Source organism: Xenopus laevis, chromosome 6L (assembly GCF_017654675.1).
Source record: "Xenopus laevis strain J_2021 chromosome 6L, Xenopus_laevis_v10.1, whole genome shotgun sequence".
Lineage (NCBI taxonomy): Eukaryota > Metazoa > Chordata > Amphibia > Anura > Pipidae > Xenopus > Xenopus laevis.
This window is the reverse complement of record NC_054381.1, coordinates 143,964,132-143,982,557: the sequence shown is the minus strand read 5'-3', so window position 1 is coordinate 143,982,557 and position 18,426 is coordinate 143,964,132. Positions and strand designations below refer to the sequence as shown.

Sequence of the window (18,426 nt, the reverse complement as noted above, 5' to 3'; positions counted from 1 at the left end):
CTCCCCTCCTTCCCCCCTACATTTCCTGACTCATGGCAACTTACATAGGCAGTGGGCACATGTGTAGGGCAAAATAAAATTTTTATTTAATGTTTTGAAGGTTTTCTAGGCATTTGTAGTGCTGATACGTATTCCTCCATTGAAATTTGAATTTGACGCCGTATGCAAATTAACCATCGCTAGTGTAACTTCGCTTCGCTTAGCGAATCAACGCTAGCGCAACTTCGCAACCTTACGCTACCCCTGAGCGAAACTTCAGATTTTAGTGAATTTGCGAAGCGCTGTCGAAACTACGCCTGGCGAAGTGTGGAGAAGTGCGGCGAAGTTACGCCTGGCGCAACTACGAATCTTAGTGAATTTGCCCCTGGGGGTTTATGAACTCATAGTAACCTGAATAAGGGACTGTACAAGAGTAAAAGAGTAGAGAGGCAATAGAGGGCAATTTCATATACAATCAGGCCATCAATAGTCTCATAAGACAAAAGCAAACCTGAATGCACCACTTTTTTGTAGCAAAAATGTTCACTGCATTGGTGCAACTTAGAATAGCTTGTTCTTTCAAAAGAAGCATGACATGCACATACACTATATTCCTATACAAAAACACACACTCATACAGACTTGACAATATGTATATACAAACTCGCTTTCACATTCCTTGTGTTTAAAATAAATGTTCCAGTTCAGCAGTGAGATAAATAGACTTCTTAACTGCTCAGTGAATATTTTTACTTTAACTAATTGGGGCTAAATGAGTATTGTGCATGCGCACGCATAAAATAACACATAAAGGCAGTAACATGAGGTATAAGGTTACCCTAGAATAAAGAAAATCCACCGCTTGACATTTATTCTGAACGCTATTAGCTCTTGTGAATATTTTCTTTTCTCTGCAATTAAAATGGCCTTGTGCATTTCTTATTACAGGTTTAGCAGCAGAGATATTTAAATTGTATCCTGTAAAAGTTATATAATACCACAAGTGGCCTATTTAACCAAATAAATATGCGGTTTCACTATAATTACCCTAATGTGTCAGACAGTAATAAGTAAGCATTAAATGTAGGAAGTGAATTGATTCAAAATAATCCCCTTGACCACAGGATGGGAAATCACTAGGAGAGCTCTTTCTGTTGATTAGAAATGGAAACTCAGTGCAAGTCACGTTGGGAAAAATTGGGAAAAAGTACAAATGTACTGTTTTGGATTGAGGAAAATTGTTCTACGTAATTCTAACTGATGGCATTTTATGCTTGGAATAAGACTAACCTATTACCTACGGTATTATATACCTAAGCAATATTATAATTTTAATAAAAGGGACTGGATATAAATGAAGATTCAGATTGAATCTAGAATAAATAATACATGGAAGTATGTGTGGAGTCACTTGTTTCATTTGTTTGAATGAGCTGGAAGTCAGGCTTTAACTCCCTTATCGTCAATGCATCATACACTGGCCTACAAGGTGCACGAGGAGATGAAGCCTTCAACTCTTCCATGATAGATATAAATTGGGATTATCCAGCCGCCATCGTCTGATTTTATTGGTTCGTGGATAGACAGCTTAAACTGGAAGAAGCCATACATTTGTGAGAGGTCTCTTACAGAAGCCAAATCTTAGTTCTTGGAGGCCCATTTATTAGGTTAAATCTTAGAGGTTTTAGAAGTTTTTGGAATTGTGATTAAACTTTATTTCTCTAAAACCATTAATTCCATGAAAGTTTCTCAATTCGAGTTTTCGGACAATTACTAGAGAAAAAAAAATCCAAAAATCAGCACAGATCCCATTGACTTCTATAGGACCTTGACTGCTTTTACATACCAAGGATTTGAATTAGAGTTTTTCATGGTATTTACACTTGATGAATCTGGAAGAACCTGCATCTCTACTAATAGACCTGATATAGCTGCCATAGAATTATAAAAGCAGAGGTATGCATATATTTGCATATAATAAATACTAAGAATTCCAAAAGGTACAGAAGGTCAAGATAATGATAATACCTTGTTTTAAGATATTCATTCATTGACCCAACATCTTTACTTACCAGTGCATCGGTAGCACTAATGAGCAGGACCCTGTGCACCTTCTGTATTTGTCTGTTTTTGTGTGCAATCTGTATGTTTGACATGTACCTATATATTTGCATTATATTGACTCTTCCACCAGTTCTGCATTTATGACTTGATCCTTAGTGAGAGGTTTGCTTGCCCCTTAAAGTGTGTTTTCTTAGAAAGCATGGGCTTTATTCCCTTGTCAGTTCCTTGACATCTTGAGCAAGTCATATTGTACTTCAAGCACTACAAATAGATTCTGAGTACTGCAGGGCAGAGGATTGCTGTGTCACAAAACGTCTGTGTAAAATTAGCATTACATTTAATTTAATTTATTGTGCTGCTGAGTAAGAGCCTGATTAACATTTCAATATATATAATAACAATTGAGAGGCAAGCCAACCTGGTGCATTCTCAGGCTTCAGGAAACTCAAGCTTTTAGTATTCCATACACATGCACAAAACGTATATTTGCATTAGGTTCTTATACCCATAATATTGCTTTGTAAAATTGGAATTTATCTGTTTTGCAGTAACCTTAAAGAATGTTAAAAAGGAAGAGGAGAAACCCTTCAGAGACTGCTCGGATCTGTTCCATGCTGGATTTAACAAGAGTGGCGTATACACTATATACATAAATAATGTATCAGAACCTAAAAAGGTAACGAGTCACTTTAAGTATCTAAATATCTTATTGAGGTTAGGTGAACGTTACTCCTCTAAAAAATTCAACAGAACAGTTGGCTTTATATGTAGATATCTGGTTGTTATTTAAATGCCTGATTACTTATGGTCTATTAGTTTGGCCAATGGTCCAAAAAAGGAGATGTAAGTGGCAGATAAAGACCCATTCACTGCCACTTTTCAGCCTGTACAAAACAGATGCTTTCTGATGGAATCACAGTGAAATCTGTTGACACTACCCTCCAGGGGTTCACTGATTACAGCTGCCACCAGGAGGGTACAGGAGGTCCCAATAGCAGAAGGGGTCCCAAGAGATGTAAACGTGTGATGTATGGATAGTAATAGGGGTGGATCATGAACAACATTAGTGCAATTTTTTTTTATACCGTCCCCATACTTTTTGGTGGCAGGACTCTTTTCTCATTGGCCTCGGTGACCAATGGATTCATAATTGGTGCCCCGTGGTTGAAGGAAGGTACTGATAACCTAATAGTATGAGGGCCTGTGATTCCTGTTGGCAGCCCTATCCCTGATACATCAGTATCTGTATGACGATATTTATAGCGAAAGTGCATTTTGTTCAAGAGAAATTAATCAGCTTTGAAGAGCGCAACTAACTGCTCTTTATCAGGTGTATATTCCTAAGGAAGCACTAAATATTCAAGTTTCACTTCCCTTTTAAACAACCACCATAAAACTATCACTATGCAGTTAACTCACGGACGTCTGTATTGCTTAATGAAGCATATTATACAAGACTTGTTTAAATATATTTAACCTGAATAATTTGTGCTACCTCTACTTTAGAGTTCCTAGAACCTCAGATTTTCTACAGAAACTATTCTACAGGCTATAAGAAAACCTAGTGTCCCTGGTATAAAAGGTTCATTTGTAAACATTCCATACCATACTGGTAAAATACTACACAAGGAGGGTCACTTATAAAGTTCACGCAGTGCATATTTATTTGCAAATGGTTGTATTGCCCATGCTTTTTCCTGAATGCTGAAATATTGCACTGCTGTGTCTGTGTCTTTCCGGTTTTTGCAAATTCAAATTGTGGATACATTTTTGCAAATGAGGTTGTTGTGTGCGAAAATAGGGTTGACAGTAACATAAATTCACAATTTGCAAATCTGTTTTGTGAATATTTTCTCTGCCACCAGAGTGTGTGCATAAATATTCGTAATTTGCGATTTTAAATAGACATTTGCAATGTGAACAACAAATTTGCAATTATTATTCAGCTTTATAAATGTAACCAGGCGCAGGGCACATATTTTCACTGTGCGTATCATTCTGCCATGCACAACGTTAATAAATGAGCCCCAAGGTCTTCTACGCCAAGCCATCTCCTGGCTCTTTGACAGTGAACAACAATACAATAGGAGGCCTGTAGGAGATAATATGAAGGATGTTGCCAGTCAGTCCATTACACAAAGAGAACATAAGAAAATTATAGTACTTTGACCATAGCAATGTTTAAATAATGAATACTGTACTTTCTGGCAAGAAAACGCATCAAGGGCAGACACATATTTGCACCTGGGTGCTATTTGATCCTTTTTCCAAATCAGTCTCATTCATGTTCCACAAACAAAGTGTTATTTGTATGATTGGCACATTTTATAACCTTGAAGTTTAAAGTTTAAGCTGCTTTTAATAAATATCTGGTGAGCCAGATTCCCTCTTACTATTGAGATTTCTGTGCACCACCTCCTGAGAAACTATGTTTTATTGCACATTTAAACTTATTTAGAAGAACCTGAGAAAGTGTCCTTGACCACAAAGTTCAAGGTAAATTTATGCATAGTGGATGCTCTCATTTACATTTCGTCTGCAGCTGCATTTAATGGAAAATGTTTAGTGGGCATGTGTTGCACAGATTGTAAATCACACCAAATTATACAATTACAGATGTGTTGAATGCATTTCTACTAGGGGGGAAAAAAAAGCTTAAAAGTCATCGTACAGAACGTCCAACTCAATTCTTCTCCTTATTTATGAGCAACTGTTGACTTCAATTTATTTCCAGTTGGAAAAAATCCAGAACCTGATATTCTGAAGTGTTGCTTCTAGAATATATACAGTAGCTGCTTAAAGTTTTAGTGCATATGCTCGAAAAATGCAGCACAAATCTATGTTTTGTAGATCAGCCCAAATTGACTTTTATTACATACAAGAAAACATGTCTAAAACTTTCTGAAACTGTTTTAAAAAAATTATTTACATGTTTCATTATTATGGGTATGTTAGAAGAATGGTATTGGTAAAAACATTATAGCAGGTAACAGGAAACTTTTTTCTGCTTGCCTGGAAGTATTTTCATCCTGTTAAGTGTGTCATGTAAATGAATTCCATTGGGAAAAAAACAAAATTGTTCTCCTTTAATCGCAGAACTCTCTATGTAGTCTAGATTCTGCCAATTGTTTTCAATAAGCTGGCCATATGCATATATTTGTCATTTCTGACTAACTGCAAGGCTGTACATGTGTAGGGCCCTCAAATGATCAGATCAACCCTTGAGATGCCAAATTCAAAATCCAGGTGGACCAATAAGCTACTTAATCAGATGGCTGTGGTTAATAATCAGCCTGGAGCTTCATACACCAAAACTAAGTAATGATTCAGCTGATTGACCCAAAGGCAATTTTGATCAATGTACTTTAGCCATGAAATAATATCAGAATGGCAATTTTATTAGTTGATATAAGGTCAAATAACTCAAATCACATCTTGAAAGTGGCCAGCATTGAGGAACATTCAGCTTACTGTTATTTATCAACTCTATTAAAGGAGCTTTTGAATGGTGTTATGGATTCCCAAAACAAAAAAAAAAATTAGATAGCTTAGAACTTCCGTGGTCATATATTAACTCCAGGTATAGTATGGCCCACACCTACAAGACAATAGCAAGTCTATACTTTTATAATAAGCAATCCTACAGCACTAGAAAGTCACTTTAGACGACTGCTTTTCAAGGCTAAAGCAAAGCACCACTGTCTATAAGGAGCAACAGTAATCAGCACGACTTACAATTCCTAGACACCAAACACAACTTTTCATTCCTACTAAGGAAAAGCAGTTAAAGATGGTAATGAGGAGAGGCCTCATAGCACCAAAGATGTCTAAAATCGTGAGTTACAATCAAGTAAATATTTAGTGTGCCATAATCCTTTGAACCCTCTTAGAATGGTGAGCCTAGGCTAAAGAGTTATAAACCTTAATTTCATTACTGATAGATAATGTGAAACAATACTTTTTCTCTGCGAATTTATAAATTATTTACATTCACCCAAGGTTTACTGCAATATGGATATGGCAGGTGGTGGCTGGACAGTAATTCAACACAGAGAAGATGGAAGCGTTGATTTTCAGAGAGGCTGGAAAGATTACAAAATGGTAAGTACAAAAGAGACCTTTTGTTTCTAGACAACTACAAATGACATTATTTTGGCAACACAAAAGTTTGGAGAGAAGCCATAAACAAAATGTAATCACAAGAATATCGTGTGTGGATCTTGGCACTTTGCAACTCTTATCAGTGTTTGTTTCTTGAACCAAACACAGAAATTCTAAATTGTATTAAAGGTCACTTATATGAGATAAATTAATAATGTCAGCTAATTTTACCAATCAGTGAAGTGCTTCATGATTTCTGTCAAGAATCCGGCCAAGGCTAGGGTAAAAGATGACTTAACTTTAGCAATGATCTCTTGTGATAATGTCCAGTTTAGCTTGGACCGAAGATGTTTGCTTGCCAAGCCATTAAATAATAATTTGCTGATGCATAAAACTAAATTCCTATTATTATTTTTTTGAAAAAATGGCAGATTATACACTGGTGTGTTTAGCTTTTCCATCTGCATGCACAGTATTCTATGTTAGTAGTAGAGTGGCATAAGGGGGCACTGGTACTGGCAGAACAATTTCTTATAAAACATTTTTTGGATTTTTTGTATAAGATGTCAATCCAATTCCTCCAAAATTCCCTAATGCAAATAAACACCTAGGGGCAGATTTATCAAAGGTCTAAGGGAATTTTCGAATGAAAAAAATGTGAATTTTGAGCTATTTTTTGTGTACTTCAACTAGGGAGTAGTCCAATTTCGATTTGAATTTTTTTTAAAAAAAAATGAAAAATTCAAAAATTGATGTGCTGTCTCTTTAAAAATTTGATTTCAACCATTCACCATCTAAAACCTGCCGAATTACTGTTTTAGCCTATGGGGGACCTCCTAGAACCCATATGGAGTCAATTGGTGTACTTTGAAAAATCAAAGTTTTTTTGGGGGAAAAACTTCAAATCGATTTTGATAGAATGCGCTATAAATTCGATTCATGCAATTCAAATTTGGACAAATATGGACATATTCGATCAAAAACGCTCGTATTCGACCAAAAAAAACTTTGACTTAATTTTGGTTCTTCTTTTTGAATTGGAATTTAAAGTTTTTCAAATTTGCAATTCGACCCTTGATAAATATGCCCCCCAATTATTACAAACAAAGAATTGTTCACCTCAAATGTTGAATTTATTATAGATTGGATAGTTTTACTAAGCAGTAATGAGATTTCTTATCCTAACACTTCAGAACAGTTTAGAATTTCCTTTCTCTCTGAATGCAATTTTCATGGGGTATGAAGGATTCAGATGGGTTTTAAGACTGGAGCTGGAGACAATCTGACACATCCATCTTCTTTGATATGTGTGTTCTTCATTTTTTAAACATGTTTCTGACAGTGATAAAAGAGTTGTTAAAAGACTCATCAACTAGAAATCCTTTCTGATTCCCCAGTTTCATCATTACTAGATATGAAAATAAGTAACTTTGCTTAAGACTATTCCTTTCTGGTCCTACAGAAACTCTCCAGTTATTATTCACCAAGTTTTTACTGATGACATTTCAAAAGTTTTAAAAAAAGATTCCTCCCCTTTCACTTTTATGAAAGTTCACTGGGTTTTAGCTTCTGGATTTTTCATTCAAGCGTTCCAGATTTATTTATTTTTATAGATGTCCGATGTTTGTTTAATATACTGTATCTCAACAGAGATACCTGCATCAAGTCCAGTTGCATTGGTCAATGTATTGTTCACATTGCCCTGGCTGTGACATACATAATTTAAGAAATCATTAACTGGATGTTGATCAAGGGACAAGGATCATAACTGTTACTTCTATTGAATAAAACCCTTTAAAGGAAAACTATACCCCCAAAATGAATACTTAAGCAACAGATAGTTTATATCAAATTGAATGACATATTAAAGAATCTTACCAAATTGGAATATATATTTACATAAATATTGCCCTTTTACATCTCTTGCCTTGAACCACCATTTCGTGACTCTATCTGTGCTGCCTCGGAGATCACCTGACCAGAAATACTGCAACTCTAACTGTAACAGGAAGAAGTGAGGAAGCAAAAGGCAGAACTCTGTCTGTTAATTGGCTCATGTGACCTTACATGTGGTTTGTATGTGTGCACAGTGAATCTTACGATCTCAGGGGGCGGCCCTTATTTTTTAAAATGGCAATTTTCTATTTATGATTACCCAATGGAACATACTACTAAAAAAGTATATTATTATGATAATGGTTCATTTACATGAAGCAGGGTTTTACACATGAGCTGTTTTATTCAGTATCTTTTAATAGAGACCTACATTGTTTGGGGGGTATAGTTTTCCTTTAAAGCTTTTATTTTTTTCCCTTTGCATCATATGTAGTTGGTCCATATAAGTTATGACGTACAGTATGTCCTATTCCTATTTAATCAACAATTTATGCTATTTTATAAATATACATTGTTTCACAACTTTGGCACACTTTTCTATGCTGAGACACTATTCCCCATTCTATATTCTTATTTATGTGACTTTCAACTGCCTCTGCAAACATACATTGCATTCCGTACATTGCACAGTAACTCCCTTTAAATTCAATCTAAGTTATAATGTCTGCTCAAAATGCAGCATCTTTCTCTGATTAATTGTCATCAATGCCATTTTATAAGGTCTGGTTTTCTTCTGTGATTTCACAGATTCAAAGTATTTTTTTTATTATCATTTCCAGTTATTTGAATGAACATTTCAAACAATTGTCTTTATTCTACTGAGGGTTTTCTTTAAAAAAAACATATTACTTGTAATTTTTAAAAATTAATAATTTAATTCTTCAGCTATCCTGTAATTCTGGATCTTGGACCCTGTGTCTACCTTAAATCACCCTCCACCTAGGACTTTATGGGGCAGATTTATCAAGGGTCGAATTTCGAAGATCAGGTCTTATGTCCTAATAAATTTTTCTACTTTTTATATATTTGTTTCTTTATTATTGGAGGTCCTCACATTCTTTTTGGATACAGTGTTCAAAACGATTTTACTTCGACTTCTAAAAACTTAGCCAAATGTTGGCTATAGGTTCTAGGAGGTTCCCATAGGCTAACATAGCAATCCGGCAGGTTTAAGGTGGCGAAGTGTTGAAGTCGAACCGTTTTTTAAAGAGACAGTACTTCGATTTTTAAAGTCAAACTTTTTTACTTAGAATCGAAGTCGATTTTAGGCCTATTCGATGGTCGAAGTACCTAAAAATTAGTTCAATGTTCGAAGTTTTTAAATTCGATAATTCACTTTGACCCTTAGTAAATGTGCCTCTATATGTAAGAAACATATGGAAGCTTTGATATGGAAAGTCAAAGTGCAGTAATGGTGTTATCTGCCATAATTTTGGGACTGCCTATACCAAACAGCCATAATAAATATATGGATGCAAATAAAAGTCTTTATATAGGCTCAAATTATGAATGTAAATTATCAAAGTAATTGTGTATGCAACATTTATCTTTACTCCTAACAGTAGCTACATGTGGTAGCAATTCTCAGCTTTTATCTTGGCCAACTAAAATGGGTCACTACAAAACTTTGTTTTAATCTTCATCACGTCATCCAGTTATTTTATAGTATGCCAGCCAGAAGTATACTTTTGGCTATGCATACCTGATACATTAGATATTTATTCTACAAAATGGATCCAAGGACTAACAAAAGGTCAGCAACTTTGTCCAAAGATGAATGGAATGTCCAAAAACATTCCATGTGTGTTCAAATGGCAACCTGTAGAGCTACTCTAAACCTAAAAGTACAAAGGAAGGAACCTAATAAAAGTTGTTGTGAACTGTTATTTTTTTTTTTTTTTTGCATTGCATTTTATTTGATAGAATTCCTAAAGACACATGGTCTTGGAGCTTCTCCACTACTTATTTAGGGATATTCAATTTTTTAATATTTATATGATCTCAAAATTAAGTTGAATATGTGAAAGTATCTAGGAACAGAAGCATTCTGTACTGATGGAATGCTATGGTTTAATAATAACAACCAATCAGACCACAGATATATTAACTTAATTTTTTATCAATGTACCTAAGACATAGATATTTATTCTGTACAGGAAGCATTATTTAATATGATCACCTTTGTTTATTCCTATGGTTGGAGTAGTTCTTATGAGCAAGTTTAATGCAAAAACTGAAATAGTTCCCTCTGGGATAAAACTTCACTTGAAAGGCAATAGAATTTTTTATTGTTTTGTGCTAAGTCCAGTTAATAGGAGGTCTTCTTATCTAAAGTACAGTAATCAGAGAAGTCTGGATTGTATCTGCCTTGAACGTGATAAAACACAAAAAGAAATTGTCTGAGTAAACATGTTAAGTGTTTCTGTATGCTTAAAAGTCCATTAGTGCTAGAAAAGGGGTTAGTAGCAGTAGTCCATAGTCAGTCTGTGATAAGAGATAGAAGTTTAGGCTGATAAGTATTGTTCTTTATCCATTGAAAGGCTGACCTGATGTAAAGGAGCACACTGAATGGACCTACCATTCTTTAATCTTTCATTTAATTTTTTCTAAGGTCACTTTCTTCAAAAACATAAAAAAGGTTCCCATCATGGCTCACTCCTTGGTTTGAGATTATGTATATACCATGAATACTGACAGAGAAGTTCCATGTATTATTTCCTGTTACAGATAAGGGATCTAACGTTTTACACATCTTTCCATACTGAAGAACACCACTGCTCAAGGCTACTTAAAAAACATTCTAAAATTAAAAAAAAAAAAAAAAACCTCATTGTTTTACCATCTGAATGGATTAAAGCATCTTAATTAACATAGAGGCCCATTTTTTGTTGGAATTAGAACTTTTTGAAAACCATGAATAGGCTCTTTTCCACGAATGTCAGTCCTTTATCAAAATATTCCTGATAAAAAAGCATTCATGGGAAAATGTCTTTGGTTTTGGTGACAAAAAGCCTGACCCAAAAAAGTTGAGGCTTAGTAAATTGGCCCTTAATCTTTTTAATTACTTAGAAAAATGAATCAGTCAAAAAATAAAGCTAATTTACAACCTGCTTTACATATAAATATGTAAGGGTCTTGAAAAAGGTCTTAGGCAAAGACCGCAACGTCGACCAGTTCTTTTAATGCAATTAATTATTTTTAACCTTTCTATATATGTGGCTTCACTAAGCACCATCTATATTGGAAATGATGTACTGCTATTGTGAAATATAAGGTTTTAATAGCCATACACACACACATATATATATATATATATATATATATATATATATATATATATATATATATTGTGAAGTTTGGGGGGATCACAGCGGGATAGCATAAGTGAAAGGTGAAAAGAAAAACAGTCCGTTTATTTTGAAAACAAAGAGCTTCCAGCAGCAGTGAAAATGCAACAGAAAGAAAACAGCTTCAGTCAGCAACATAAAGTCCAGAAACAAACAAAATAGCTTACTTCAGTGTTTTTAGCCTTCAGTTCCCCCAAGATACTAACCAGGTTTGGTCTGTGGGAAAACTACCAGCAAAAGTATCCAACTGGTTATCAGGCCCCCCAGGTCTCAACAATCCAGGCAGCTCTCCTGTGCAGCTCCTACACACACCGCACACCGGCTGCTGACTCCCTTAAACACCCCTTGGCTGTTCAGCCCACCTTCTGGCTGCTTAACCCTCTGGTGTTTCTTAAAGGGAACACTCTTAAATGGATAGCGCAGAACCTAAAAACAAGGGTACATATCTGCCATCCACTATGACTCTCGTGTACAATATATATATATATATATATATATACATACAGTGTATGTGTATGTATGGCCATGCCAAGATTTGTGGCGAGACCACATAGGCCCGGGCCTAGGGCGGCACATTTTTTGGGGCGGCATGCCGTCCAGCCGCTCTGTGGGGAGCACTAGGGACGTGCTGCTCCCCAATACTCCGGCACTTGCACACCAGTGCTCTTGCGCCTGCATGAGGTAGTACGGGCGGGCGCTAGGGCAAATCCGGCGCTGTGTATGGCTATTAGAAACCATTGAGGAGCTTCATAACCATATTAATAAAAGACCTAATTCCTCCAAGGAGACGTCTATCTTCAATATTTTTTATAATACACAAGTTTCAGTGGGTCATGTGACACAAATAACATCACTAAGCACCAATTACAGTTCACAGACATCACTAAGCACTAATGTATTTATAAGGATACAATTTAGGAATAATCATGGCTCTTCTGTTTTAAAAGCATATATTGCACAGGTTAAATTGATATGGAAAGTACAGTATTTTTGTTAAAGTTTTCTTATACTAGTGTTTAGATCTAGCACCACAAAAATGTTACCACTTTGAATTGTGCCTTTTGTTATATTCCATTTGCTTTTTTTCTTACTTAACTACAGCAGATGCAAGATCTTCTTCCAGGATTCATTTGAAATTCATTATATGAAAATATACAAAGGAATATTCTGTTCCTCCTTCTTCTGAGAACCCAGACTTAGTTTGCTTTATGAAAATATTGCTTGTCAGGAACAGGTGGCAAACGTCACCATTTTTGGCCTAATACAAATAAAGAAACGCTAATGAGTCTGGAAATCTTTATTCTCTTAAAGAATAGTCATATGCACTATTGTTTTTACGTCACTCAAAAAAGTTTTATAAATGAAAGCTAAGCTTACATTTATCATGAGCCATGAAATAATCTTGAGCTTAATTATAACAATCTTTATTAGACTTTGATTTTACAGCTGTCACCGTGAGTGAAACATGGAGCTAATTTAGTTACCATACAAGTATCTAAACTAGTGACTAATGGCGAATTTGTCCTTTTTCGCCAAAAATTTGTGGAACGCATTGAAGTCAATGGGGGTCAAAATAATTTTGACACGTGTCAATTTAGACACCTGCGACAATTTTTATATGCACACCTATTTTGTCCAAATGCATTAAAGTCAATAGGCGTCCGTAATATTTTTTTCGCGCGACAATTTTTATGTGTGCAACTATTCTAATTTTTTATTTGATGAAGCGTATTTTTCGCCAGCAAATTTTTCCGGCAGTTTGGCAAATTTATTCGCTGGCAGCGAAACGCGGAAATTTGCCACAAATTTTCGCCTGCCGAATTAATTCGCCCATCACTAATCTATGCAAGTAACTCGGGGAAGGATACAGCACTTTCAGTTATATCATTATCAGTGTGGATTGATACACATTTGCTTTTTCTGATTGGCTGCTTGTGTTAATCCCTTAACATACTGGGAGCCCATAGGCTGAATTTGAATGGTTGGATCTTATAAAGGCTCAAGAATGTTTAATCCATATAGACAGGGCAACCACAAGAGACTCGCTTTGCATTTTTGAAGCTCCCTGGTACTTATTGAGTAATAACAGGGCTGATGAGCCACCATGATGCTCTTCATATTATAAAATATGCATCATATTAGCCCTTAGTTTTTGTTACCCACAGGAATTTCACTCATCAACCAACACTGGGTTAACTTATAAACAGTGGGCAAATTTATATCTGTGCAGTAATCCATAGCAACCAACCAGTGATTAGCTTTTTTCAGACAGCTGCAAGTTGGTCACTGAAAGAAATTGTCTGATTGGTTTTCATGGGTTACTACCAAGGTGCAAATTTGTACACTGTTTATAAATGACTTCCCGCTGTGTTTCTGTCTCCATCTTGTCTTACAGTCTCCCTTTTGGCCTTTAACTATATCTTTGTCTTCTTAGTTTTCTTTGTGTAGTTTCACAATATCCAGGGCCTTGGCCATGAAAAAAATTAGCCTTTTTGGCCACATCGTTTGACAGATGTCCTGCTCCACATCAAACAATTTAAAATTTTCATAAAAAAAAGCTTCTATTAATCAACCCAGTCAGAAAAACTTTAGCCATTCATCCAATTTTCTTGGCATTGGAAGGCAGCTGTTTTATTTTGTGTCTTTAGGTAAATATATATGAAGATAAATCAGACTCCTATGCACACAGAATACCCTATACCTGCATGTTTTAATGACCAGTTAAAAAAGAATTTCTCTTTTCTATTAAATCCAAGGAATCAGAATGACCATGTAAAATGATTATACTCTGTAACAATGCTAAATATATTTTGTTCTGCTCACTTCCCCCTAGGGGTTTGGAAGCCCATCTGGTGAATTTTGGCTGGGAAATGAGTTTATTTTCGCACTAACCAGCCAAAGGCAGTACACTCTGAGAATTGATTTAACGGACTGGGAAGGAAATCGTGCACATTCCCACTATGACCGGTTTCACATAGGTAATGAAAAGCAGAACTACAGGTAAGATACAAAGACATTCTAATGTTCTTTGACAAACTTTCAAAATATGCTGTGTATTTAATTAGCTTTGGCAGTTTGTAAGTGTTTGCAGTCTAATGAAGCACACGTGCTTATATTACACATACGGGAAATATACTATAAAGGGATATTGTCATCTTTTCTTTCCATATAAAATACACCCATCCTTCCAACAGTGTATAGTTGTGGCAAGTGAATGTTCCAAGCCTCATTGAACAAATGCATCTGGATGTATGGTCAAAATCAACTAAAATATAAAGATTTCAAAGACATGTGTGTTTACTTGTCTTTACTTTCCTCTCCTTCACTTCCAACTAGTGATGGGCGAATTTATTCGGCAGGCGCGAATTCGCAGTGAATTTGCGCGATTCGCCGCCAGCGAATAAATTCGCAAAACGCCCGCGAAAATTCGCGGCAAAAATTTGCCTGCATCAACAAATTTTTTTCGAAAAAACGGGCGCCGGCGTCAAAAACGAGTGCCGGCATAAAAAAACGGACGCCAGCATCAAAAACGAATTTTGCGCGAAATGACGCAAATTCGCCCATCACTACTTCCAACTTTTATAATGCAACAGAATATTACTGTGATAGATGGTATTTCTTTTATTATAAAATAGTAAAATTACCATTTATTTAGGATTGATTTATAGTGATATATACAGTTTTTTTGCAACACTGGTTGTGTCCTGAAGTGAAGCCCTTTGCACTGCTAGAAAGGAGCCTATTCTAATGTATCGATTGCAGAATAGTCCAGGTTTCAATTTGTGATGCATTTTAAGGTTTCCAACCTAGTTCACATTTATAGGCTGTAAGAAATCTGTATGTATTCAGCAAATAAAGGAGCAGCTGCTACAACCTGCAGTCACATTCCAGATATAAGATCAGTGTTTCAGAAGTACAAAAGCCTTTCATGTCATCCCAAAGGATGAGACGGTATAATTTATAGAGGAAATAGACACAGGAGGGCTTCAAACATCAGAAAGAAACACGAGGGGCTGTATCTGACTGAAACGAATGTGCATTATCAACATCTTGACAACGTATGACTTCTTTATACAGAGGAGCCTCCTACTAGTATTCAAGGCTTAAAAAGAATTAGAGTAGCTTTAAAATAAGGTGCCAACCAAATTCTAAAAAGGAGAAGTGTGCATAAAAGGAATTCAGAGTATCATCTTACAGCACAACTGTACAGAAGAATTAGATTATCTAAAGAAATACTTTAATAACAATATTTTAAAGGTGTAAAATGAATATATTAAACAAGAGCCAGATAGAAATAGAAATTGTGTTGGAAATACATTGTCAATTGTTTAATTAAAAACATAGTTTTCATTATATAGACTATCAACAAACTGTAGATAACTTTCAATTTACACATGATCCAACCTCTTGGAATAATTGAGAGAGAAAGCAAATTCATTAGATCTTCCCCATAATGCAGTAATTACTGAGAAAGAAGGACTCAAACTTTATCTCAATTTAAAGCTGACCATGAACAGGCAGATATGCTTTAGGCCTGATTATTACCTATGTATTGCCCCGGCAAGACCATTTGTGGGCCAATAAGCTGCCTACTCGGTCTGGAGGCCAATTTAAGATTGCTCATTTCAGGGGAAGGAAGGGTAGGCAATGAGTGTAAAAAATGAAACAATACACATTATCTCTTTGTTACAGGAAAATAAATATAAAGACATCAATTTATTATGCGAATTGAAAAGGCTGGTCATATTTCAGCGCAAACCCTATTTATCTGGCTCATGCTAAACATATTGAAATGAATTGTTCCTTTAATGAGGTTAAATAAAGTATATTACACATGTTTATTGAATCAAAGATTCATTAACATAGATGCAACTTTCTCATGGCAAACAATGATCCTACTTTGACTGAGCATTCAAACAACTTAATGGAATCATCAGTAAAGAAGCCTTCATGGGTTACTACCAAGGTGCAAATTTGTTCACTGTTTAGAAATGACTCCCCACTGTGTTTCTGTCTCCATCTTGTCTTACAGTCTCCCTTTTCTTCTGAAAAGAAAACAGTGTGCAAGCCACACATCATAGGGCTAAATATTTTTCAGCTGAGTGTGAAAAGCTTAGAGCAAAGTTAGAAACAGATCCATTAGAACATTCAAGATACCTGACCTGTCTCCTCTTATCTCATTGCAAAGCTTCCTCGTGGTGTTTGCAACCCCTAAATCAATCACAGTTTGAAATAGCCCAGCAGTCATGTTTACCAGTCTTTATTTAACATAACCTCATTTATCTAATGCTATGTTCTTCCTCTCTCCGAGGTATCGAGTGGCAGTTTCTTGAAACGCAATAAGCTACTTTCAGGCTTAACGTTTTACATCTTGCGCTTAATAAAGTTCTGTTTAAAGAAAATGTATTTCAAAACCCCTTTTCTATTGCAAAAATGACTTTGCAAAGTGAGAGGTTACTATAGTGACCCAAAGCCTCAAGCCTCCAAGAACAAGCAGATCTTGTCTTATTCTCATGTCAGAATTGTTACTGCTTACAGAAATAGCTTGAGAAAACATGGAATAGAAGACTGGGATGTGAAATTGAAAAAAAAAGACTTTTGCCCTTGAACTAGATTTTTTTTAGCTGGTATCTAAGAAACTTTAAAGAATCTGAAAATGTTGCAGAGAGTTGAAAAAGCTGAAGCATTTCTGAATAAGTGCCCACTCCCAACTGTCTTTTATGTTTAACCTTCCTGTTTACTTTGGACTAAATAGACAATGAAATGGCAATTGCTTTAATTATTGCATGTTATCTTGTGCCTCTGTAAGTGATGATCCTTGGAAAATGCAATTACAATTATACATTTATTAAAATGTATAACATTGTCATGTAATGTAACATTGTTAGCACAAATCAGCAACAAAAGCTAACCTTATCATATAGAAAATTAAAACAAAATAAAACAAAGAAAAGGGCAGATTATCAGAAGAATTCTCAGCAGTTTGACCTTCTTTTCCCCATTTATCAACACTTTATTGACCGTTAAGCACTTTTAGACATTTCTCATAGGGAGGGCCATTTTGAACGGTTGCTAAAATGTGACTGAAATAGACCAGTGTGTCATTGTCCTGAGGTTATATATGTTTAACAAATAAATGCTAACAGTGATAAATGCATACAATTGTTAAGACCTCCGCCGTTTAGAGACACACAGGGATTTACACACATAGTAATTGATGCATAACATAAAATTATAAATTTCTTTGCCAGCAACTATAATTCCACCATGTGGAATGTAAATTATGATGCAGAAGTCTGTTTATGTTGGACATATTGCTAAAGCACTTTAATTGACTCTCACTCTGTTTCTGGTCATTTACAATACAGAATTAAGGCTAAAAATATGTATATAAACTATTTCATGAACCCAATCTTCTAAAATATGTTCCTCTTGTTGTGATATAATTAGCCCTAAATTAGCCTTAGAACTTATAGGATAATACACAACCTACTGGAAATTATAAAGATGTTGATGATGTACTTTCATGACCATACAAAGGCACAAAGCTAATGTATAACCTTTTTTTATCATTTATAACTTTATAATATACAAGAGACATCAGAGATTAATGACCCTTATAAAAGCTTGAGCCTTCAGGCCAAGTACCTTTAAATGGCCATGGAACTCCTCGGTGGCTTAAAATATCCATGCTTATTACAATCGGGAGTGTATTATTCAGTATATAATTTCCAGTTGGAGATGTGTTATCTCATTAGTAGTAGCATTATACCATCATATTGGTATAGGGACTCAAATATATATCCTTATCATTGTTAACTGGGTCATCAAAGCCTGGATCACTTGGTGACCCTACATGCGCGTGTGGAGATTTGTTTATTCAACTGTTTGACAAAAACAGGCATTTACCAGTCAATTAAATTGATTTACCAACATGACTAATTTCCATTACAAAAGTTGACTCATTTCAAACCAGTTTGTCTGAAACTGGCAAAACTTAACAAACATTATTTGTCAGTTTGAGGCCGTTTTTAGACTC

The 18,426-nt window shown here is 35.3% G+C and overlaps 1 protein-coding gene across 1 annotated transcript in view; it reads left to right on the top strand.

The window, feature by feature from the left end:
- Positions 1 to 18,426, top strand: part of angpt1.L (angiopoietin 1 L homeolog) — a 192,877-nt gene that overhangs the window by 135,027 nt on the left and 39,424 nt on the right. The window contains exons 5-7 of the mRNA XM_018268208.2: positions 2,592 to 2,719; positions 6,043 to 6,144; positions 14,221 to 14,387. Coding sequence (XP_018123697.1) covers positions 2,592 to 2,719; positions 6,043 to 6,144; positions 14,221 to 14,387 — 397 coding nt within the window. The remainder of the gene's footprint in view (positions 1 to 2,591; positions 2,720 to 6,042; positions 6,145 to 14,220; positions 14,388 to 18,426) is intronic.